General features: G+C 45.5%; 1 protein-coding gene across 4 annotated transcripts in view; it reads right to left on the bottom strand.

Moving 5' to 3' along the window:
* STX8 (syntaxin 8) overlaps window positions 1-24,437 on the bottom strand; it is a 244,800-nt gene that overhangs the window by 70,753 nt on the left and 149,610 nt on the right. Inside the window, exon 8 of one of the 4 annotated variants that reach the window (XM_059148481.1) lies at window positions 4,684-4,795. The exons of 2 other annotated variants lie outside the window; for them this stretch is intronic. In XM_059148481.1, coding sequence (XP_059004464.1) covers window positions 4,684-4,795 — 112 coding nt within the window. Of the gene's footprint in view, window positions 1-367; window positions 4,796-24,437 lie in introns of those variants that run through there. One more of the 4 variants, XM_059148482.1, reaches the window with a different exon arrangement.

Raw genomic sequence — 24,437 nt, 5'->3', positions numbered from 1 at the left:
CTTGAGCGGTGGCAGAAGGAATGCAGAGGGAGGGAGAGGCTGGGTGTGGGTGCTGAGCACAGGAATCATCCTGGCCTGGGAAGCAGAGGCACTGGGGGAGACGGAAAGGAAGGACTGGGAAGGTCGTGCCACATGCAGGTCCCCGTGAGGGGAGCGCTGTTTGCTTTGGTTTCAAGGGCCTATAGGTTGTAGATGAGGGACATGTGTTTGTGGGGGTGGGGGACAGTTGTAAATGATGAATTTGCTCCAAGACCCCGTAAGTGCCGGAAACAACCGGCCATCCTACAAGACAGATGTGCAGACTTGGGGCGCCTAGGCGGGGAGCCGCTGAATGGCGAGGACAACAGGGACCCAGAGATGGGCTTACTTTCTGAGAAAGAAGAGCAGAGGACATCTGTGCCACCTTTCTGCTCCACTGTGGGGACCTTTCTGCTCCACTGCGACAAATAGTGGATATTCTTCCACTATTCTTCCACTAATTCTTCCCTAGGTAGCCTTAGAAACCCAACCAAACTGTTGTCCTGGATACTCCCAACCACTCCGAGTTTTTACTGAGCCCTTGGCATGATGGATGGGGCTCAGTTTACCCAGAGACAGTAAAATCAGAGGAAGGGGGTTACGTGCAGCTGTTCTCTCTACTCCTAGGTGCAGAACAGCCACAACGAAGCCAACGTCTATTTAAACAGGCAAACTGATCATTGTAATGGTTTTTCTATAAAACAAAACAAAACAAAACAAAACCCAAAAAACAAAAAAAACACGCATTTTAAGCCCTATCCCCGCTTCTCAAAGCCTCTCTTAAGAACGAACCTCAAAGTGAGAGATGGCAAAACCAACCTCGACCTTAAAGAGGCCTTGATTTATCATTTCACAACTGGTTCCCAGCACCCCACCTCCCGCTTTCCATTTTTTTCAGAACTGGACTATAAATTCTGCCGTCAGAGCAGGGGAGGCAGACATGGTAGTGATGGATGGTGGACCAAGGGTGGGGAAGGCGAAGTGCGGCCCTGACTGGGAACAGACAGGCATGCACGCTGGCCAAAGCTGGCTGGTTGCTTTCTCACGGAACGTTCTAGTTCCAGCTCAAGCAGCCAGCAGCCCTCTCGCCTCTTGGCCTTCCCCATCTGCCAGCCCAGCAGTCTCTTCTGCTCCTAGCTCCTGGCTACGTCCACTCTTGTGCTGGGGGAAGGAAACTTCTATTCCTGTTTCATCTTGGTTTACGTTTTTGTTTCTTTTTGGAAAAATACCAGATTAATCAAGCCTACCTAATTAAAAAAATAAAGTTCGGGGCGCCTGGGTGGCTCAGTGGGTTAAGCCGCTGCCTTCGGCTCAGGTCATGATCTCGGGGTCCTGGGATCGAGTCCCGCATCGGGCTCTCTGCTTGGCGGGGAGCCTGCTTCCCTCTCTCTCTCTGCCTGCCTCTCTGCCTACTTGTGATTTCTCTCTGTCAAATAAATAAATGGAAAATCTTAAAAAAAAAAAAAAAAAAGTTCACCTGTGTTCCCTTACCTACCTACCTTTTTTTTTTTTTTTTTTTTTTGAGCAGATGAAAATATACAAGTGACGAACAATGAGGACCAAACACAGAAGAACCGATCAACAGTCCAATGAATTAAGTTGCAAAAGGTAAAAGTAACAGCTTAAAGCCAAGCTAATCTACCTTGTTCATGTCCCAGGGTTTCTGCCACGGAGGTGGAGAGTTCCTAACGTTTATCTGTAGGTTCCAACTTTAAGCAAAGGGGGCACTTCCCATTTCCTTTGGGGAAGGCAGAGCTGGGCCTGCGCGTGACCAGGAGGCTTCCAGTAAATGTGGAAGTCCGGCCATCTACCTTTGATGCCCAACAGGTTTATTTCTTTTTGTGCTCTGTCCCCATGGCTTGGTTCTCCCCTGCCCAGCACCAGAGACCCAGTGCCACTGCCTCCACCTACCGAGACACACAGCATCACACCTCACCCACCCCACCTCCCACCAGGGTATAAAATGGTTTCTCACCAAACTTCAACTTTCCTAGTATGGATGATTTCCTGGTGACAGATATTTTTTAAATCAAATTTTGTTACTCTCAGAGGTAAACTCTTTGGCCTCTCCATTCTGCCCACTGCCCCGCCACCATATTCAGCCTTTGTGTCTGTACTTGTAATCTGTTGACTTCAATCCCTGGTCATAACTTGTCAGTGGCCAGCCAGCCAGGTCCAGTTGGCATTTAATGTCTTCCTTTGGGCAGGATTTGAGGGACTGGCCAATCTGACATAAAATCGGGTTTCTCTTCTTCTCAAAAAGGAAAGGAAAGGAGATGCGGCAGCTGACTTGGCAGCCGGGGCCCACAGTTCCAGGTGGCCACGTGTCCTGCCGCCCAAGGGGCAGCCATCTTGTCTGGATGGGCATGTGACATCGCCCTCTCCCCAGAGGCCATATACCTGGTCTGTGGCTCTCCTGTTCTTTACCTGACTGGCATCTGAATTCGTGAACCCTGGGTTACCCCACTCTAAAGGACGACATGATGGAAATGAGCAGAAGACATATTTCTAGGGATGGGTCCTTCCTAGCCTCTGGCTGTCCTCAGAGTCCTAACCCAAATATTCCTGTTTTTCATTTCTCATGGATTCAGGAAATCTAGAAACAAGTCACTGCTGGTGCCAGAAAAGGAATCCCAGTATAGGAAGGGGATTCCTTAGGGGAACATGGGAGGCACTCATTATTGGGGGAGGGGTCTCTCTTCTTTGCCCTCAGTACCCCTCTTCCCTCTCTTCCTCACTCATCTCCTACATTTCCTTCCTGTCCCTGTCCTCCCTGGCCCTCCCCATCTCACCCTCGGCCAGTCACGTGTTACCACAGGAACACACATCTCTCTGTGGTCTGCCCGGCCATCCCACTTAACCCCAATCCTCAAGGCTCTGGCGTGTCATGGAAAGTTAAGAACTTCTGAGAGGTATCATGGGAAGAAAAAGTTCAGCAATGCGATGGCCACAAACCACGAACGCTGGCCGCATCTGGTCACTGTTCTTTACAAAACTCAAAAACTTTATCAAACACTCGATGGGGGGCCTTCCAGCCTCTGCAAATCTAAGGGCTGATTTCACAGGCACCCAAATCAAGTATTTTAGGGAAAAGCAAACAAACTCAGAAACTGGGAGGCCAGGAAGCCAACAGTCTCCCTGGAGCTTCTAACTTGCCGTCTGGCAGCAGTCAGTTAGCAGATGAGAGTCACGCTGGGTCAGGTCCAGTGTTATATCCTTGCCCCTTTTATGACAGTGACAAGGAGGGACATACTCAGAAAGAAATGCCTCTCCTCATTAGATAGATGTCAAAAGCTAGATGTGCCCCAACTTAACCTAGCTGACTCGGAGAACCTATTGTCATTCTGCATGGAACTGTTTTAGACTTTTACTTATTTTTTAGAAAGATGTTATTTATCTATTTGAGAGAGAATGAGAGAGGGAGAGAGCATGAGAGTGGGGGAGAAGCAGACTCTCTGCTAAGCAGGAAGACTGATGCAGGACCTTATCCTGCGACACTAGGATCATGACCTGAGCTGAAGTCAGTCGCTTAACCAACTGAGCCCCCCAGGTGCCCTGTTTTAGACTTTTAAACCAGGAACCCCTAACCTTTCCAAGTTGCTTGTGCTGCTTGAAACCGCAGGACCGTAGAGAAATTACTTCATAAGAATTAGTCCTTATTTTTAATGGCTTTTTAAAATTGCCGTAAAATATAGATAACGTAAAATTTACCACTTTAACACGCAAGGCCATTGCCATTAATTACATCCACAATGTTGTAGGACCATTGCTACCACCTTACTGTGTCTTCACCATCCCAAAAGGAAACTTCATACCCACTAAGGAGTCTCTCCCTGTGCCTCCCCAACCCCTAACTCCTGGCAACCACTGATCTGTCCTCTGTCTCTGTGGATTTGCACATTCTAGACAGTTCACGTAAATGTCATCATACAAGATGTGGTCTTTTGATTCTGGCTTCTTCCACTTAATAGAATGTGTCAAAGTTCCTCCCTATTGTAGCACGTATTGGTACGCGTTCCTTTTCTGACTGAACAGTATTCCCCTGTAGGGTACATGTGGGAGTTCTTGCAATACGATGATGGTGGCTGGAGAGTGTGTGGCCGTAAGCTACCAAACTTTCTTTCTGATGGTCCTAGATATTTGAGTATTGGACCAAATCCAAGTGTACCTTTTCTTTTTTTTTTTAAAGATTATTTATTTATTTATTTGACAGAGAGAGATGACAAGCAGGCAGAGAGGCAGGCAGAGAGAGAGGAGGAAGCAGGCTCCCTGCTGAGCAGAGAGCCCGATGCGGGGCTCGATCCCAGGACCCTGAGATCATGACCTGAGCCGAAGGCAGCGGCTTAACCCACTGAGCCACCCAGGCGTCCCCAAGTGTACCTTTTTTATACCATTCACAATCTACTAAATGTTCTATGCTAACTCAAACCTCACCTTCCCAGGCTGACAAGTCCTTAAAAATAATCTGAGGATTCAGAAAATCCTCATCCCATGATTTCGGTTGCCTTTCAAATAAATCCAATACAAAGCCAATCATCTCGCCTCTTGCTAGGGATCAGAACGACAGATCCAGTCAGAAGACCTCAAGGAGATCAAGGTCTAGCAAGCAGATAAACACCCAAACAATTTCACCACAGCGTGATGACTTTCAGGATGGAAACGTACACTGTGATGAGTTGGGTGCACAAAGTATTCCGCCCGAGGGAGTCCATAAGCGCACTATGTGCGCAGACAATGCTTCGGTTTTGCATCTTGGCCAAGGTCTTCAGAGAAAAGCCTGCAATGAGACAGGTGTTGCTTGCTTGAGTGGCTGGAACCTTATGATCCCATATGTGTAGCATCTACCAGCTTTGCCTAATACACCAACTTGCTCACACGGAAGGGCATGTATCTCCAAAGGTCTTCCTGATCTGAAATCAGATCTGAAAGCGCGTATTAGCGATATACGTAGAAAGCTCACCGAGCTATTCATTCCCTCCTTAAACAACATATTAAAATGTGAACGAAGACAGCAATCCATGGGAAACGTCACTGTTTCTCTCTCTTCCCTCCCTTCCCCAATGTTTTGATTTTGACAGATTTAGAACCTGCAGAAAAGTACAAAAAAAAATGATACTACAAACAGCACCTGTATACCCCTCAGTGAGATTCACCAAGTAACACCGATGGACAACTGTCACATGTAATTGTCTAATAAGTAAATAACAGTGAGTGTATCTGTTTTCTCTCTAATTGTATTGTGCGTGTGTGTGTCTGGCTGAGATTCTGGAAAGTGAACAGCAAACCCATGACACTTCATTCCCAAGAGCTTTAGCATGCATCTTTTAAGAACAAGGACATTCTCCAAGAAAGCACAAAATCACTGTTATAACCAAAAACTTCAACATCAACACAATCACTTTATCCAATACATGGTCCATTATTCAAATGCCCCTCAAGGTCCTAGGACTGTGCTTTCAGCTGTGTGTTTCTCACCACAACCCCACCAAAATCACAAGGTGTCTCCTTTAATCTACAACAGTTATTCTGTCTTTCTCTTTTTTGCGTGACAATGACACTTTCGAAGGGTCCAAGATACTGTCTCATAGGTCGTCCACCAATCTGCACTACTCTCATTATTTCTTTTTTTAAAAATTTTATTTATTTAACTTGACAGAGAGGACAAGTAGGCAGAGAGGCAGGCAGAAAGAGAGGAGGAAGCAGGCTCCCTGCTGAGCAGAGAGCCCGATGTGGGACTCGATCCCAGGACCCTGAGATCATGACCTGAGCCGAAGGCAGAGCCTTTAACCCACTGAGCCACCCAGGTGCCCCTACTCTTATTATTTCTTGATATAGATCAGGGTTAACGATTTGACATAAATACAATGGAGTGTTTACTTCCCGCTGGGTCACACCTGGAGCCATGCAACGCTGGGCTGTCCCCAGTGCTGGTGACCCTGAGTGCGCTGGCTTGGCTCAAGTATCTTTCCTCCGTTATGATTAATAAATAAGCTGCGAGGTTATAATTTGAGATTGAGAATATCCCACTTCCCACAACCTTTTCACCGACCAGCTCCGCATCCACGGATGATTCTGAAACAATTATACTGACAGTTGCAAAACGGTGATTTTATGATTTTATTATTCTTCTCTACTTACTAGCTGGCAAGAAGGCCCTCTCCCCAGCACCACCTCTGCCTTTTTTGATTATTGATGTAGACTCGTAAACCCAGTGTTTATTACCATGATTATGACTTTTATTCCTTCAATTGCCCCAAATCTGACCATTGGGTGTCCCTTTGAGGCAGCTCCTACAGTCTTGTGATTTGCCTTCATCATTGTTTGTACGTTTCCTAGACTTCTGACACAAGAGAGTCTAGCCTGGTCTTACATTTCTCTGCCCTAGACCCAGAATTAGCTGTTTCTGCAAGGAGCCCTGGTTCCTCTTCATGGTGAATAGCACTTAGAAACCGAGAGCTGGGTACTCATTGTACTCACTGCTATTGGAATAGAATTGCTTCTAGGTTCCTTCTCTGGTTGAAAGCAGGAGATTTATTACTCTTTAATCAATGTATTACTGTAATCATACTCAGAATTCAAATCTAACATGAAAGAGTTCATTCTTACTTTTCCCACTTGCTATATGTATCTCCCTGTTTTGTTTTTTTAAGATTTTATTTATTTGACAGACAGAGATCACAACTAGGCAGAGAGGCAGGCAGAGAGAGAGGAGGAAGCAGGCTCCCTGCTGAGCAGAAAGCCTGATGTGGGGCTCGATCCCAGGACTCTGAGCTCATGACCCGAACCGAAGGCAGAGGCAAAACCCACTGAGCCACCCAGGCGCCCCTGTATCTCGCTGGTTTTTAAGTGCATTGATATGTTTACTCACTTTCTTTCTCTCTCCAACTAACACACAAAGTAGATTCAGAAATACTCTGCTAATACCACTCCCAACAACAAACCTCTTAGTGGAGTCTGAGATTTCTACAGTTCATTTTGGGAATATATTCAACTAAGGGTATACAAGGAACTCTACTCAAAAGTTACTTGAATTCTTTTTTACTTAATAAACTCTATATTCTCTAAATTCCACAATCTCTAAATTCCATCCATTTTAGATATTACATCGTCATTTCCTCTTTCATACAGAAGGATTTAGTTCTAAACTCCACCTCTTCTATTTCCCATCTACCATATCATATACTTAAATCATACGTTTAGGTTATTTTAACAACTAAAGTCTAAATTATTATGGCTATGCCATAATAAATAGTGCCATAGTCACTCATAAGCAATGACTGTAACTATGTTTCCTTTTTTTTTGCACTACTCTTTGTTTTCTTGGAGTTACTAATTGCCTTTCTTTTTCAATTGCTTAGATTCCCTGCTACCGAATCTCACACCCTCCAACCGCCTCTCAGTGCATTTTTTTTCATCTAGGAAAAGTCATCTAGCTGACTTCTAAATCTATTCTGGAATGGTGATTTTCTTGGCCTGTTGCAGTTATCATCCCAGGTCTACCCACCGCTATCCTCCAGGGAATTCTCTTTTACTTTTCTCCTTCATTTCTGGCATCAGAGATCCCCTTTCTAGAGTTACTTTCTCATTTAAGGAAAGTACATCTGCCAGGAGCTTCCTCAATACTTCGCTGCCATCCAGTGTTTTTCATGAGATACTGGATGCCATACTGATTTCAGGTCCTTTGAAAACTCTCCCCCACTCTCTTGTGCCCCCTTCCACTTAACTCTGGGAAACTTACAGGAATTTCTCTTTATCCATATGTTTTGAAATTTCATTATATTGTGCTTTGACATGGGTCTTTTTTTCATTTATTAAGCAGGGTACCTAGTGGACTCTTTCAAGATGGTCAATCCTGTCCCTCAGTGCTAGGGACATTTCTTGCATTCTTTCCTTGGAAAATTTCCTTGCCCCTATTTTCTCATTGTGACATTCCTACTATTCAGGATCTTGGACTGGTCCTCTCATTTTTATACCTCCCTTGTCTTTGGTTCTAATTTCTGGAAGGTTTCTTCAACTTTACCTTCCAGTCTCTAAAACCTGCCGGGAGTGGCCCATGGTCCTTTCTGTTTGTCACATTTTTCACAGATCTTCCACAAAGAGAAATTAAATAACTGAAGAATATTAGCCAACCTAATTATAAAACATTAAGTCCAATTGTTGTACATTTGTTCATATCTATAATTATTTAATATGGTAGGCCCACGTGCCAAGCAATGGAAATGGTATCATTTCTTCCAGTAGCTCAACATGACAGCAACACTGTTTTTTGTTAATGACAATGTATTATTGTCTGAAAGGCTGATATTCATATTGCTAGGGATGAATGACTGTAACCAAACAGTTTTCTATACATATAAATCTTTTTCCAGTTCAACAGGTCCACGAGGAACTTCCCAATTCTGAGAGAAATAGGAAAAGCTGGGGAAACACCTCAGATGATTTCAGTGAGAAAGATACAGAGAACATCTCAATGGTCCCCAGGTAAAGAGCCTATAGGCCAGGAATTATCTGCTGTCTCTTAGCGCTAGGTACACCTGCCCTTCTTCACTCTGTCATGCTGCAGTTTGCAAACCACCTTTGGAGTTTGCAAAACACTTTTCCCAGATTCCCTTGCCAGCTAGCTTCCTATTAGATTCTGCCAGTATTAGGTACTAGAAAGAGTTCAGAAAGCAAGAAGGATGGAAGCTTTCCTTCTTCCTCTCCTTCATCTGCCTCCAGCAGGGTCTCTGCAAGTTTCTCGATTCCCTCAGTGATCCCAGCTGCAGCCACAGCAGCCTCTTGCGCAGCGCCAGGTCTCCTCTGGTCTGATGGTCATCCGAACATGGCCCTGCTGTTCCAGCACTGGCCGGGCAGCTGTTCCAGCACTGGCCGGGCAGCAGTCCCAAGAGGGCAGCATGAGTATGTGCCTGTGTTCTGGAACACAGTTCCGTGCCTTCCTTTTCCCATGTCTATGAGCAGTAGCTGCCTCACACAGCTACAATGACTGGATTACCTCATCCTCCTTTTTTTATTCTCTCAATCCTTCAGACTAGTTCTCTGTATTAAATCTCCTCTGTCTGAAATACCTAGTACGATTACCCTTTTTCCTGCTTGGCCCCTGACTGGTAGCACTGAGGGATTAAAAAAGGTTTTTTAAGCAGCTATCCATCCTCATTACCAGAAAGAGTTAAGGCTTCATCTATGGTTATTATCGCAAAACTACAACCTGACTTTATTATTTAGATAAAATCAGACATCTCTAGAAGATGGTGAAGCAACCCTTGTGCGAATTCCTAAACCAAAGTGATCTCCACTGCTTTCCACACTAAGTAGCCAACGCATGACAGACCCTTCTCGGTTAAGTCTAACTGATATCAAAATGGCGGCCATACTGCTAAGACGACCAAAGAACAAAACCCCAAACGCCTTTTACAAGGAAGTAAAAATGAGTCGGGAGAAGGTAGCTTCAGTCTTCAACTTGGCAAAAACACAGTCATGAGGCATCACTCAGGTACTAATTCACTAGCTTCAACACACTTTAAAATGAGTCATGGACATGGCAAGCTTATGTACACAAGACATATTTTTACAAAGTAAGCTGTAGAGTATATCATAAAGATATGATACCATAACTTTTATAAAAATGTACTTCTTGACTATTTCTGTCTTCTGTTCAGTAGCACACTTCCAGATGGTTCCATGCTCCTTGACTCAGCGAGGGCAGAAAGGGGCTGGCTGGGACACACACAAGAGAGCAGAGGAGGACAAGGCTTTGCAGAAGCTGGCTGGGAGGGCAGGAGGAAGCTGAGAAGCAAGGCCTTTGTAAACACACACACACACACATATATATATTTAAGATTTTATTTATTTGTTTAACAGAGAGACCACAAGTAGGCAGAGAGGCAGTCAGAGAAAGAGGGGGAAGCAGGCTCCCTGCTGAGCAGAGAGCCTGATGCGGGGCTTGATCCCAGGACCCTGAGATCATGACCTGAGCCGAAGACAGAGGCTTAACCCACTGAGCCACACAAGCGCCCCAGAAGGCACGTTCTTTTAATGAAATGATGAATAGCGAAGAGCAGTGAGGAAAAGGCGGCTGGGAGTCTGAAAGCTTTCCTGAAGGAAAACAGGAAAGAAGAAGAAAAAGGCCTAGAAAGAGAGGACAGAGGAGAGTACAGAGCGCACAGGGAGAACCCAGCACCCAGAGCCAGAGACACAGCTTAAGAGTGAACGGTTAGGGCTCCACTGACTGTCATAGTCCAGAGCCCATCAAGGCGAGCCCCTGGGGGATGTTCACGCTCCAGGGCTGTGAGCTCAGAGAAGCTACTTAGAATGACACTTGACTCTTGAGCAAAGAGGTGTTAGAGGCACGGACCCACACACTGTTGAAAATATAGGTAGTAACTTTTGACTCCCCCAACATGGATCCACTCACAGCCTACCGCTGACCTTCCAGTAGCGCCTTGCTGGAAACAGTCCATTAACACATGTTCTGTGTGTTGGATGTTTTCTACCCTGCATTCTTACAGTAAACAGAGCTAGAGGGAAGAAAATGCTATTTAAAAAATCACGAGGAAGAGAGAATATATTTGCAGGACTATACTGCATTTATTGAAAAAAATTCTATGTATGAATGGACCTGCACAGTTCAACCCTGCGTGGTTCAAGGGTCAAATGTGTTGTTGGCCTTCTCCCGCCAGAACTCAGGAGCCTGAGCCAAACTAGGAACATCAGCACGGAGGAGAAGAGACATTACCGCCTGTGGGAGTAACTACTACCTTCAAAACAAACCCATCAGCCCAGGGAGGAAAAAGGTTGGATAGAGTCTCAACTCTGTAGGCAGAAATTCTCCAAGGCGCTCCTTATTACTTTCCATCACCTGCAAACCCGACAGTGTTCCAGCAATGCCAGAGGCCTCTGATTTGGCTTCTTTGAAATGAGCAGATAAACAAGTTTGCATGCTGCTTGGACAGAAAAACTCAGTAAAACTACCACGTGCATTCTGAGCTGTACCGGTATTATCAGTAGTAATTTGATCTTTTTCCAAAACAAAAACAAAAACAAAAACAAGAAACCCATGTAATATGTGCCTTAAAAAATACCTAAATCTTCTAATTTGCCACCAGCATGTTATTCTGTTCAGCTGTGCGAGCATTAGAACAGCCACAGGACAAAGAGAAGCTTCCAGATGGCTCTCCTTTCCCTCTCCCCTCATATATAAAATTGTATCACAATTACAGTCTGCACTTTGCAAAGTGCTTAGAAATATTTACTTAGTACTGACAGGCTAAAAGGGCTCTTGTTCTGAAAAATTTGCCCAAGGTCTAGAATTTTCGCCACCTGGCAATAAAGGTGCTTTGGGTGGGGGGAGGGGGGTTGGTGGTGAGGGAAGAATATTGAAAGTCCAGCACATCTGGCTATTAAGTTGACTGGACCCCGCACGTGCTACCCAAAATATTAGACACAGCTAGAAATACTTATGGAAGGAGGAAAACCACAGAAGCCGCTCCAGATCACTTTAAAAAACAGGAAGAAAGAGAAGCAGAGTTGAAAAGGCAGGCAGAAGGGACGTCAGTTTGGGTCACAAAGAGGTCGACCATTGTTCAGAAGGACTGGACGTTTCACTTTGCTGAGGAAGGCGCAGCGAGTATAAAACAGGCTCGCTGTCACGGTTAAGGGGAGCCTGCGTCCCGACCGAAGTGAAAACACACGTCAGAGGAGACAGAGCGCACAGGGAGAGGCTTCATTACCTGCAGCCAAAATGAAGTCAGAGCAGCAAGGTGGGGCAAAGGCCCTCCCTGAGTTATCTAGGATGAAAATGCTATGAATCACATTACTCAAACTGTGTGAAAAGTGTTAATGCCAGAGGGCTGATGACGGGAAGAGGGAGTCTCCGTAAACCAAACATTCCAGGAAGAAAACCTGCCTTTCGGGTTTCAGAAATAAAGTGCCAATACTTTTGATATAGGGATGTATCAGGGATCAGTTACCTGTGCTTTCCCAATACAAACAGGAATAATAAAGATAGGGCAACAGTAAGGCTTCATTCCCCTACATTTATTCGTGAAAGGTCCTCTAGTGTTTGAGGGCATTTTTGTTCCCTTCTCTGTTTTGCTTAGGCAAATCTGGATCGATATAATTAAAATTCTGTCATTTTATAATGGCGCCAAGAAATCTTAGAAATTGTATTACTATAGCTTTGCCATAATTTCATGCAATGAAAAGTTTATTTTTTAAAGATTTATTTATTATTTATTTGTATTATTATTTATTTATGTGAGAGAGAGAGAATGAGAGAGAGAGCATGAAAAGAGAGAGGTCAGCAGGAGAAGCAGACTCCCTGCTTAGCGGGGAGCCCGATGTGGGTCTCGATCCTGGGACTCTAGGATCATGACCCAAGCCGAAGGTAGTCGCTTAACTAACTGAGCCACCCAGGCGCTCTCATTTGTTTTTTAAATTAAAAAAAATTTATTGTGGTTAAATGCATGTACCATGAAATTTAACATGCGAACCATCCTTAAGTGTGTGGTTAGGTTGGCCCTAAGTCCTTTCATGGTGTTGCGTAACCACTGTATTTATTCATTCTTAAAAGTGAGCATTTTCTGGGGCGCCTAGGTGGCTCAGTTGGTTAAATATCTGCCTTTGCCTCAGATCCTGATCTCAGGGTCATGAGATCGAGCCCTGCGTTGGGCTCTCTGCTTAGCAGGGAGCCTCCTTCTGCCCCTCTTCCCACTCAAGTTCTCCCTCTCTCTCTGAAATAAACAAGATTTTTTTTTTGAAAGTGACCATTTTCCAGTTTCTTTTCGCCTCTCTGTGTACTTACAGGTGGGAAACTATACAGGACCGATGCCAACACTACAATGAAAACTCTCAGATCCATAGCTACAAGAAAATTTTAAAATATATAAGGCTTTTCAGAAATCCCAAAGTCATTCTGAAAGGCGCTATTGCTTCAAGGGCTGAAATCTCTAATAAGCACGAGTACGTGGACACGGGGAGACTGCTGAGGGCACACAAACGCAGGTGTGTGCCTGACGTGCGGACATGAGCAGAGGCCCGAGGCGCCTGCGTCACGGACCGCTGAGACTCAAGTCCAATACTAAGAGCGTTCTGCTGCTAATCCGGAGAAATTGATCTGACTGTTCACACGTGCAAGCAGAGAAAACTCATCAATGATTTAAAATGAGTCCCAGATCAATTTTTCTTAACAATTTAACGCCGGTTCAATGACTGGAAATCATCATGATTGCTTGGCCTTGCGACAGAAAGAAAAGGTGAGTTGGAGATTAAATACTGAGTCACTGGTGAGGCTGGGGTGAGGTGAGGAAGGACTCTCTCAAGCTTTAATGAACATGACAACATCGAGAGTTGAGTTTTTTAAAGGTTAGTATCTGGCTGATAACACTGCATGTCCCAGGGGCTCAGTAAGGGAGAATGGTCTATTTTTTTGAATACTACGCATTCCCTTAAAACTACCCAATCCCTTTGACTGCGTCCCAACGTTTGCCCTTCCAGGTGCCAGGTGGGTAAGTCCATTTGGCTCGAGAGGAAGTCACAACGGCAGGTTCTCTGGACCGTAAGCATCGCTTTGCACTTGACCTGCTTTCCAGGCAGGCTCTGAAGCAGGGGCAGGGTGAAGAGCCAGTAGAGTGGGGATTCACTAGGGGACGGAACCACACCACGTGCGCCCACCAGCAGAGGCGCCGTGTACACAGTCAGACGGTACTAGGGCTGGCTGTTAACTGTCACGATTTCTAAAATGACAACTGCTCAACTTTTTCAGCAGTGGCGGTTTCTCCTAAGCGATGCTGGCTTTCACAGCCAGTGTCCAAGCAAACCGCCCCATTCACTGAGCACCCACCAAAACCCGGCGGGGGCCAGGAGGCTCCCTAAACAGAGCAGACACAGGAGATCAGGAAGATAATCTGATACCTGAATTTCTGTTTTGATGACATACGAAGAAGATAATCCACTTGTAAATGAGTGCGACTTCAACAACCCTAAACCCAGATATGCGTCCAGTTAATGCATTTTAGCAGTATATTTTTTAAGAGGGGAGAGGCATGAAAACCTGTACTCAAAACTTCAATCTTAGAGCTGTTTCTCAAAAATTTTTAAAAAAAGAAAAAAAAGAAAAAGCCCACCAACTCTCTTCTAAAAACGTTAAGTGAAAATAGCCCAACTTGAGAGAAAAGCGTTAGGAATCTCTTTCTAGCTACTACTCTTGAACACAAAACCCAGGAGTTACTCCCCCTTCCTTTATTTTCCACCTTTATCAACCCACCCAACTTTCTCTGTATCGTCCATTAAAAATCTCCCTGACTTTCTTGTTTTGTTCCAATGAGAAAGATGACAGACGTTGGTTAACAACACTTAAAACCAATGCAGCAACACGTGACGGTGCGGGTCAAAACCCTGGCTCGGCTATGATTTAATCCTGCAAACCTCCAACTTGGTGCTCGCCAGCCTTCAGGAGACGAGACGGACGCGGTTCTGGCCTAGACCGCCGGCCCGTCTCGGATTTGTCACCCATGTGCATGCGTCGGGTACAGCAGGGTTGCAAGGGGGAGCCCGATTCTCTCCAAAGGGGTCTGGAAAGCAGACGACAGAGTCAGAAGAACCTCAAAGAGCGTCTAGTCCAAGCCACTGGTCTTGCCAGTACAGAGATAGCCAGAGATCTCCTGCTCCCAGGTTTCCCCAGCCCGGGTGATCTCTGTCACAGCCAGAATCCAGTTTTTCGTCTCGTATCAGTTTACAGATACAAAAGAAAGTCCACATACGAGTGGGAAGCACTTGGGTGTCACGGTCAAGTCCTGAAGGGTTAGGTTGAGTTGACCAGACATGTCAAGCAGGTGTCGACGCACTCTTCCCCCACCATGGGCAGTGGACAAAAAAGAGAGGTGAAGTGTACCTCGAGTATGTCCCAGGTGTCCTGACGGTCCTTCTCAGCCCAGCCAGCCCTTATGGGTCCCAGAGGGCCAGCAGAAGGCCCATGAAGTCACTGGTGAATGCACATTACCAGAAAACACGCACGAACACGTACATTGGGGGGGGGGGTAGCTCCTACTGAGGCCCATATGGTGTCATTATCACTCCCGTAGCAACAGGAGCCACTCTTGGAAATCACACCTTATCTTTCCAAGCCACACCAAGCAAAAACAGTAATCAAAAAAATGATTCTACTTTGTGATCATTTCTGACCCCTTGATGATAGACTCGTAGCAGATTACAGAAGCGTGGAGGCCTCTGAGGCTGTCAGATGCCATCAATCACCTTCCATTAAATAAAGGTTTTCCAATTTTGCGCTTCTCTCAAAGGCTTCATTTTGCCCGGATTAAGCCAAAGCAGCAACATTTGAACTTACTGCTCCTATTCCTGCTTCCCAAATAAATGCCGTGAGCAGAAAAATGGGCTTTTCCACAGTTGGAACTCAAAATCAATGCAGACAACAGTGATATGGTCACATATATGAGACATCAGGCCACAAACGCCTCGCACGTGCATTTTACACATTTCACGGGCAACCACAGGGCCTAGGAGGGAAGGAGCACGTAAGGGGTGCCCCGAGCAGGAGAAGTGTCTGTGAGCCGTACGCATTAGGCACTGAAATGCATCTGGGCCAGTCCCAACATGGTCATGAGAGTTCTACAGATTTCTCTCGGGTTCCAAAAGAAGCAGGTCTCCTAAGAGTCGTGCACTGTATGGTTTTTTAATACATGCTCTCTGTCCTCCCCATGACGGAGAAAAGTCATTTTGTCTAAAATGCAGCTGATGGGCCTAAGGGAGGGAAACAGTTGAAAATCGACCGGGAAAAGACATGTTTAAAAAATAAGCATCTTCAGCAGACAGACTCATTTTTTTTTTTAATGCTGACAGATGGGCGGGGTGTAGCAGGACACGTTTGCTGCACTCGCTCACCAAAACCAGAAGCCGCAGGCCACAGTTTCTATAAACATGATCAAGACCCCACTCACATGCATTCTTCTGTCCCGATAAACAGGCTTCATCATTATCATCTGTAATGGCCACATAAATGTGACAAGAGCCAGGAGCAGAGACACAAGAACATCAAGCAATGAAGGGGGGCGTGGGAGATCTCAGGGTCATTCCCAAACAGGCCTGGAGTGGGGGCGGGGGGCGGACTGGATGGATGTGACCGCAAGTACCATGCCAGTGACGTGCTTTATCTGGCCCTCATAGACATTTTTTTAAACGTTAATTTACTGTCAACACTAAAATGCTGGGAGATTTCACTTGAAGATCCAGATTCCAGGCTCCTCCCAAGACAAAGAGCAGAGAGATGACCACACAGCATTCCTAATCGGAGATGATCTGTTGTTTACTCTCCAGTTTGCCCCCGGAAGTCATCGTGGCGGCCCGCATCTTTATGAAGGTTCCTGTGGGGTCTCCGAAAGTATCTGAGGGGATCAAGGGAACTTTGAGCTGGGAAAAAAAATAGGAAGCAAGCATGGAAGAGGAAGCTGCATGGGGCTGAAGGTAAGGAGTGACCAAAGAAGATGCACTGATGGAGAGGGTGCTGGGGGGCAGGCCAGAGAAACAGACTGGCACAGCCAGAGAAATGGACCTTGAACTTCAGGTGCAGTCTGGGTCTGAGATGTGGAACTGCCGGTTGACCATGAAGCCATCCAAGAGAGCCATGAAAGAAGCTTAAAAATAAGGTGCCAAGAGGACTGAGCCCAACATAAGGTCTTTTTTTAAAAGATTATTTATTTATTTATTTGACACAAAGAGAGAGATCGATCACGAGTAGGCAGAGAGGCAGGCAGAGACAGAGAGGGAGGGAGAACAGGCTCCTTGCCGAGCAGAGAGCCTGATGCAGGGCTCGATCCCAGGAGCCTGAGACCATGACCTGAGCTGAAGGCAGAGGCTTAAACCACTGAGCCACCCAGGTGCTCCCCCCTTCCCCCCGACAACGTAAGGTCTTCAGTAGAAGCAGGAAGAAGGAAAGCGATGCCAGCCAAAAGGGGGCTGGGTTTGGAGCTTGGGCTCCCTTGAGCTGGCCTAGCTTCTGTGACCAGCCTCATTGCCATGCCTCTCTGGCAGGCACCCTTGGGCCCAGGCAGCCAGCCCCAATTTTTGTTTGAGAAATCAAGTGTCCTTTCAGGTCTTAGTGTCTCTTACAAACCTGTATTTCCTACTGCCTGGAAGGCTAGCCTGCGTCTGCAAGATTTCTACCCAACTTTCCAGAATAAGCAGCCCCAATGAGGTCACTTTAATGGTGTTGTGTGACCATCTGGCAGTCCATCGTGCTGCCCTGAGCTTGCTGCCTTCCTGTCTCAGCACATGCTCCCCAAAGCTGGCCACCAGGTCTTATGACTTCTTCTTGCTCAGCTACTCTGACCGCAGCATCCTGGCCTCCTTGCCCAGGGATGGCTGCTGTGGCCCCGGCCCTCCAGCCTCCCGTCCCTTCTCAGGGCTCCAACAACCTCCCAATCCCTGTCGAAAGTAAGAACCAGACCCAGCCTCTGCTTCTGGCCCCAGAAGCTAACCAATGCCCTACATGACAGGAACAAATCTTTTATATGGAGAAGAGCTTTATGTATATGATGCAGCATTACTTAAACAGCAAAATGAGGAAACAGGCAAAAAGCCCCCAAACAACAGCACCTAAGTAAAGGACGGTGTATCTATTTGCTAGAACGGTACTAATGATACCAAAAGAAAAAAGGGCTCATAAGAACATGTTAAAAAGATAGAAGCATTAAAAATAGAATACCGTCAGCATTGTGTAAAAATACCACGAGTAGAAAAAAACACTAGTGGTACCAAAAGATAGAAATAGATTTTCTTCCAAGTTTCAATTAGAAAATCAATTAGAAAAGTACCCCAGGCCCTGACAGTCTCTGGCACCCCGCCTCAAGCCTGGCCCGCTCACACCACTCTGAAGGAACAGTGTTAGCTCGGTATGTTCTAGCAAACCGTCCTCTACAGTTCCGACACGGGTCTTCCCACCTTTCCCTCTGTCCGTCCCTCCTTTCTTTCCCCCCTTTCTCCTCCCCCTGCAGGGGCTCACAAGATACACACCCTGCTTACTTTGGGTTTCCACTTCACCAGACCCAGGGAAGCCTATCCTACTCATTCCTCAGGTCCCTCCTCCCGTCTTGTGTCCTGCTGGAACCCTGGAGGCCCTAGGCTGGCTGAGATCCTTCTCCGCCTGGGCACCTTGCAGCCATGGGGGATCTACACTGTGTCCTTCTCCTCCACACCACGGTAGGCACTATGTCCTCCCCACCCATCAGCTTGAAGACAGCCCAGTGACTGGCCCACAGATGGTGCCCAGTGTTGACAGGGAAGAAGAAAAGAATGAATGGATGGGGAATGAAGCTTGAGGACAAGATGGCTTTGAAGGCAGACATGCAGGACCAGGCACTTTTCCACAGACCTGGAATGAAAGACGACCTGGGTGCAGAGACAGACAGGAGGGTCTGTTGAGAATAAGGGAGTGGAGGAACTTAACCGGATTATCTCAACGAAGGAAAAGTAGAGAAAGTAGCAGAAGATAGGCAAGAAAAATATTCCTGAGAAGCAGTAAGAGAAGCAAAAGCATCTGTACAGTTTTTTTCCCGCTCCATAATTAGGTATCTAATGACCTGTTTGTGGTAGCATTTTATTATTTTTAAGATTTTATTTATTTGAGAAAGAAAATGAGCGAGAGAGAGAGCACAAGTGGGGGGAGTGGCACAGGGAGAGAAAGGAGACTCCTCGCCGATCAAGGAGCCAGATGAGGGATTTAATCCAAGGACCCCAGGATCATGACTAGAGCCGAAGACAGATGCCCAAACGACTGAACCACCCAGGTGTCCCTGTGACAGCATTGTAAAACCAATTCCTTGAGAGATCAAATGGTCTCCAAGGTCAATTAAATAAACCAGACAACTCAGAATTCAGCTCCCTACCTATGTTAAATTCAAAAGAGCTAACGTAAGAAGAAATACGTTCGCGCTCACCCAAGGGAAGGCAGTGTCAGCCAAGGTGCACTCAAGGCACCCCTTACCAATTTCATGCCTGGCAATGGCTTCACCACAGAATTATACATTTCAGCGTATCGGAAGGAAAGCTACCCCATTTATAATTCAATGAGGATGTGAACCTCCCAGCTCTGGGATCTCCCTGCACAGCCTTCTTCGGTCATCGCTGTTCTCCTTAAGAGCCTTTTTCCGCTGGCTTCCAATAAGGGTCAGAGCCTCTGAGTCTTACTCATCATGGCAGCTCTGGGCAACAGATGGAAACCCATCCTTCCCACGGCGCTGGCTGGGGGCACACTAGAACTGGTCACTGGGCCACCAGCTTGCTCTCATAACCATGAGGACAGGGCATCTGGGTCCTAAGTGGACTCACTGTGAGCCAGCTGGGGCTCCTCATCAGCCTCCCTGACGCCAAAACGCTGAAGGCCCATCGAGGGGCTCATGTTTGGATGGCGTTAGCACAGTGTCGGCCGGGTGGGTTTCTCCCCACATCACTGAAATTGTGGCTAAAATCGCCATCGACGTGCTCAGACAACATTACGTAATAGTCAAGATGCTGAGAAGCAAGGCCATCCCTCAGCCCGAGTCATTCAGAACTCTCAGTCTGGCCTCTCACAATTGGCTTCGTCCGTCAGACTCAGACGAGGCTCTATTTTGAATTCTAATGAGGACGGGGTACACTGAATATTTAGCTGCGATGACAAAGATCTTGCTTTGTGGAGATGCCCTGACACAAGTAACAGATCTGAAAGTACGTATAGGGACCAGTGAAAAATGCCAGTCTCATTTGTGTTTGGATGCTTGCAAAAGACAATATTGTTTTCTACTTGATGCTCTTTGAGAGCTGGGGGTGGGCCAGAAAAAGGGAGGAAGAGTCACACAAAGATCTCAGGAAAATTTTTACAGCCGGGGCTCCTGAGTGAAAGGTTTACAAAGACGTGCTTGAATCCTTTGTTAACAACCGCGCAAACAAATTCATCACCAGGCCCTTCTGTGTGGCCCCCTTGCAATTCAGTCTGTGCTAACAACTGGAAATTTCCTCTCTGCGGAAGCACCCATGACTTATATATATCAGATCAGCAAGGAAGACACGCTGAGGGGAGGGAAATCAAAGCCCATTTGAGGGTTCACAACCTACCTCTGCACTTAAAATGATGATGTTCCCGCTGCCACCCCAGAGTTAAACAAATGGGGACCACGTGAACAGTAACCGAGGGACATTTGAGTGGGTCACTTAACGCTGACCCTGCAGACAGTTAAAATATACCTCACTTGTATCTTCCTATGCATGTGTGCCCATGTTTACATGGAAATGATCAACTGTGCCTTACATTTGGAAAGTGCAGGGGATCGACCCTTTGCTATGTCTCGAGGCTCCTGGACCAAGCCCTCCAGACCTTTCTTATTGAGATCGTAACGTTACTTCCCTAGCGTCTGGACATCCTCTTGTCAATGCTAGCTACCAATTATGGAGAGATGATGGCTTCAATTTTTCCTGGTTGATTCTCTCTGCTGCTACCAAATCTGATCACTGAGTTTTGAACTTCAGGTAGTTTGTTTGTTTGTTTTTTGGTAGGAGCTCGATTTTAGTCCCTTTTCAAATTTTCTGCTACTTTCTATGGTTTTCTGAAGCCTGTCACTTCTTTCTTTAAAGGTACTAAACATAGATGATTTTCTTATCTGTGTCTGATAATTCTGCTACTGCGAGTCTGTGCAGATCGGTAACTGCGGTCTGTGGCTCACGCTCTGCTGTTTCCACATCTTCCAGGTTATCTTTGACTGTGTGCTGGGTACTGCTCTGAACAATTCATTCTGGGGTAATTCTTAGAGACTGGGGGTAAAGATGTCTTCTTCCAGATAGGCATGTCATTCTTTCTGCTAGTCTTTTGGAGCTCCAGCATGTGAATCTAGAACTCCAGACCAAAAGCAGTATCTGGGGCTTCCTGGCCCAGGCTACAATGGATATCCACAATGCTAATCCATAAGCCTTTCTGGGCCCACAACTGGCCAGGAACTACAGTTTTGCCCCTTTCCCTCTCCAATCTTCTCAGTGCCAAGGCTGCGTTCTCCACACTTCTCAAGGGCACCTTACTTCCAGTTCACTTTTACCCTAAGGGTGCTCTCTGGGGACCCACTTCAATGGGGGAAGGGTCCCCTGTTCCATTTTTCAGCTGGTGTGGGCCCAGGGCAGTAACTTCTACCCCAACTGTCTGTCTCTCTCAGACTACAGAAGTCTCTGACCCCTGCCTGCAAACGGGCTTTATCAGGAAAATAATCAAACCACCAGAAAGTACTTAAGAGTTTAAGGACTGAAGGGCACCTGGTGACTTGGTCGGTCAGGTGACCAACTCTTGATTTTGGCTCAGGTTGTGATCTCAGGGTCGTGAGATCAAGCCCTCTGTTGGGTCCCACATTTGACTCCAAGCTCAACGTGGAGTCTGCTTGGGATTTTCTCTTTCCCTCTCCCTCTGCCCCTCCCTCAGCTCGCACATGCTCTCTCCCTTTCTATAAAATAAATAAGTAAATCTCTAAAAAAGAGAGAATTTAAGCACTGGAAGCAAAACAAAAGGATGTGTTAATACAGTATTTCTGTAAAAAAAAAAAAATTGAACACTGAATTATCATTTGATTCGGCAAACTGACTTCTATGTACACATGCAAAAACTTGGTGTTGAATCGACACTTGTATACCTACGTTTGTACTGGTGTTATTCACCCAATAGCCAGAAAGTCCACTGACAGATAGATGGATAAACAAAATGTAGTATATATATGCACTGGAATACTACTTAAGCCTCAAAAAGTAAGGGATTCGTGTCACACACTACAGCATGGAGAAATACTGAAGACATTCAAATACTGTGTGAACTTACTCATAGGAGGTACCTGATGTAGTCAAAGTCACAGGGAGGGAAAGCAGAGCGGTGGCTGAGAGGGGCCAGCTGGAGAAGGAGTAGTAGTCATTGTTTCACGGGGTCAGAGCTTCCCATGAAGATGGAAGGTTCTGGAGACAGGTGGCGCTGACGGTCCCCCAAGTGCAGGAATGCACTCTATGCCACTGAACTGTGCACTTAAGACAGTTATGATGGCAAATTTTAGGTGTATTTTATATTATGGATCTTTTACCATAATAATTTTTTTTAGTTAGGTTAATAGGGGCGCCTGGGTGGCTCAGTCATTTAAGCACCTGACTCCAGCTCAGGTCATGATCTCAGGGTCCTGAGTTCGAGTCCCAAGTCGGGCTCCTTGCTCCTCCCTCCATCCCCCGCCCCCAGACCTGGCTCAGGCTCTCTTTCTCTCAAATTAAATAAATATAAAATCTTTACCAAAAAAAAAAAATGGTTAGTCAATTTTGGCAAGGGCTGCTGAACCCACTCAGTAGATTCCACAGGGCATAATAACTTTACGGGGTTCATACTGATCAGCAGGAGACTTATTTAGATGGTAATGGCGGGGTGTCATGAAACCAGTGTGACCTCTCTTCGAGCTTGGGAGGCCACACAATGAACCTTTATCAACATGCAAAAACTGGCGCTGCTTACCAACAAACAAACATATATATATATATATATATATATATATATATACATATATATATAAAATAACAGATTTCCCTATAAAAATATAAATGCAATACATTTTCCTTTAAAGGTATCAGGCATCAGAAATGTTAAAAGGTTAAGTTGTTAGGGTGTGGACCTACAGTACCGATGGTATGGGTATGGCTAAGTAAGTATTAGGGAAACGGATTGATGGGGTAAGAGGAAAGAATTCTCTTTAAAGTATTTCCAGTGAAAAGAAGGAAGAACGTCTGTCTATTTCACAATGCTGTATCTCCCTTCTGAGTTCCTACATACACAGTTGACCCTTGTATAACACAGTTTCAACTGCACAGGCCCACTTACACTCAGACTTTTGTCAATAAACATGGTATGGTACTGTAAATGTACTTTCTATTCGTTATGATTTTAACATGTCCTCTTCTCTAGCTTCCTTTATAGGAAGAAATCAGTATATAACATATAGTATTACTATATTAAGCAATATTAATCAATTATTATTGTTAATCAATAATTTTATATATTAATTATACCATATAATTATATTACATAATATATACTACAATTTTAAGACATATATGTATATATGTATAATTACATATTATATATCTATAATATAATACAGTATATATAACACACAAAACGTGTTAACTGATAGTTTATGTTATGGGCAAGGCTTCTAGTCAACAGTAGTCTGTTAATAGTTAAGTTTTGGGGGAGTCAAAACTTAGACGTGTATTTTCGCCTGCACTGGGGGCCTGGGGGTCAGGACCCCTGACGTCTGCACTGTTCAAGGGCCATCTGTAATTCTGTTACAGATTATAGACACCTAAATATAAATGGTGCAGAAGATAAATTTACAGTTAACTCACTCTGAGAGACCCAGTTTTAAAAACATGCATTTTTGCAATTAAGGGAGCCTCTCCATTTCTTCTACTAAAAAAAAAAACAGAGCTCAAGTCAGAAGATTTTATGCACCTTTCTGGGTGTAAACACCAACACTAAGCAATACCATAAAATAAAAAATTGGCAACAGAAGTAACAGTCCTCGTTGGGACTTCATGAGTAACGTGTGCTGAGGGCCACTGTTTGCAAATACAAAAAGCTTCCCGACATATCTAAAAATATGTTCATTCCAAAACAATAACGACATGACTGCCGCACACATAGCAAAAACTTCAAGAAAGTTGTCACTGAGTAGGGAAGTCTCTTCCTATTTTATTTATTTTTAAGAGATTTTATTTATTTATTAATTTAGAGAGCACACAAGCAGCGGGAGAGGGAGAGGGAGAGAGGGAGAGAGAATCTCAAGCAGACCGCGCTGTGTGCGGAACCCCATGCCGGGCTCAATCACAACCTGCAATCACAACCTGAACCCAAATCATGAGTCGGTCGCTTAACTGACTGCGCCATCCAGGCGCCCTAGACTATTCCTAGGTTAGACACGTGAGAGGAAAGCTAATCCTTGCTCATGGCTTACTGTGTGCCACATACTCTACCTGTGTCTTTATCTATATTAAGTCCTTTCTCCCTTATGACAACGCTCTCAGGGCTATACCATTAGCATTCCTATTTCAAAGACAGGAAAACTGAGGCAAAGGGGAGTCTGGGCTTCCCCAAGGTCACCAGCTGGTGAGTGGCAGAGCTGGGATACAGGGCCAGGTTCTAGAGTCCCCACTTCTCAGCCCCCCACCTGCAGGGCCTCCCCACATAAATACGGAAAGTCAGGGAGGGTGGCCAGCACAAGACACCTCACATGCTCCATACAGTTTAACTTTGATAACCAGGTTTTTAAGAGTCAATAAGGTTAAGTTTCTATAGAGATCAAAGACAATGTCAGAAGAGATCTGTCTCCAAACGATCTAGTGCAGAACCAAAGTCTCTGTGGGCAGAAGCT

This window comes from Mustela lutreola, chromosome 15, assembly GCF_030435805.1.
Source record: "Mustela lutreola isolate mMusLut2 chromosome 15, mMusLut2.pri, whole genome shotgun sequence".
In the NCBI taxonomy this organism is placed as follows: Eukaryota; Metazoa; Chordata; class Mammalia; order Carnivora; family Mustelidae; genus Mustela; species Mustela lutreola.
Note: the sequence above shows the minus strand (reverse complement) of the source record. Positions and strands in the feature narration are given on the sequence as shown.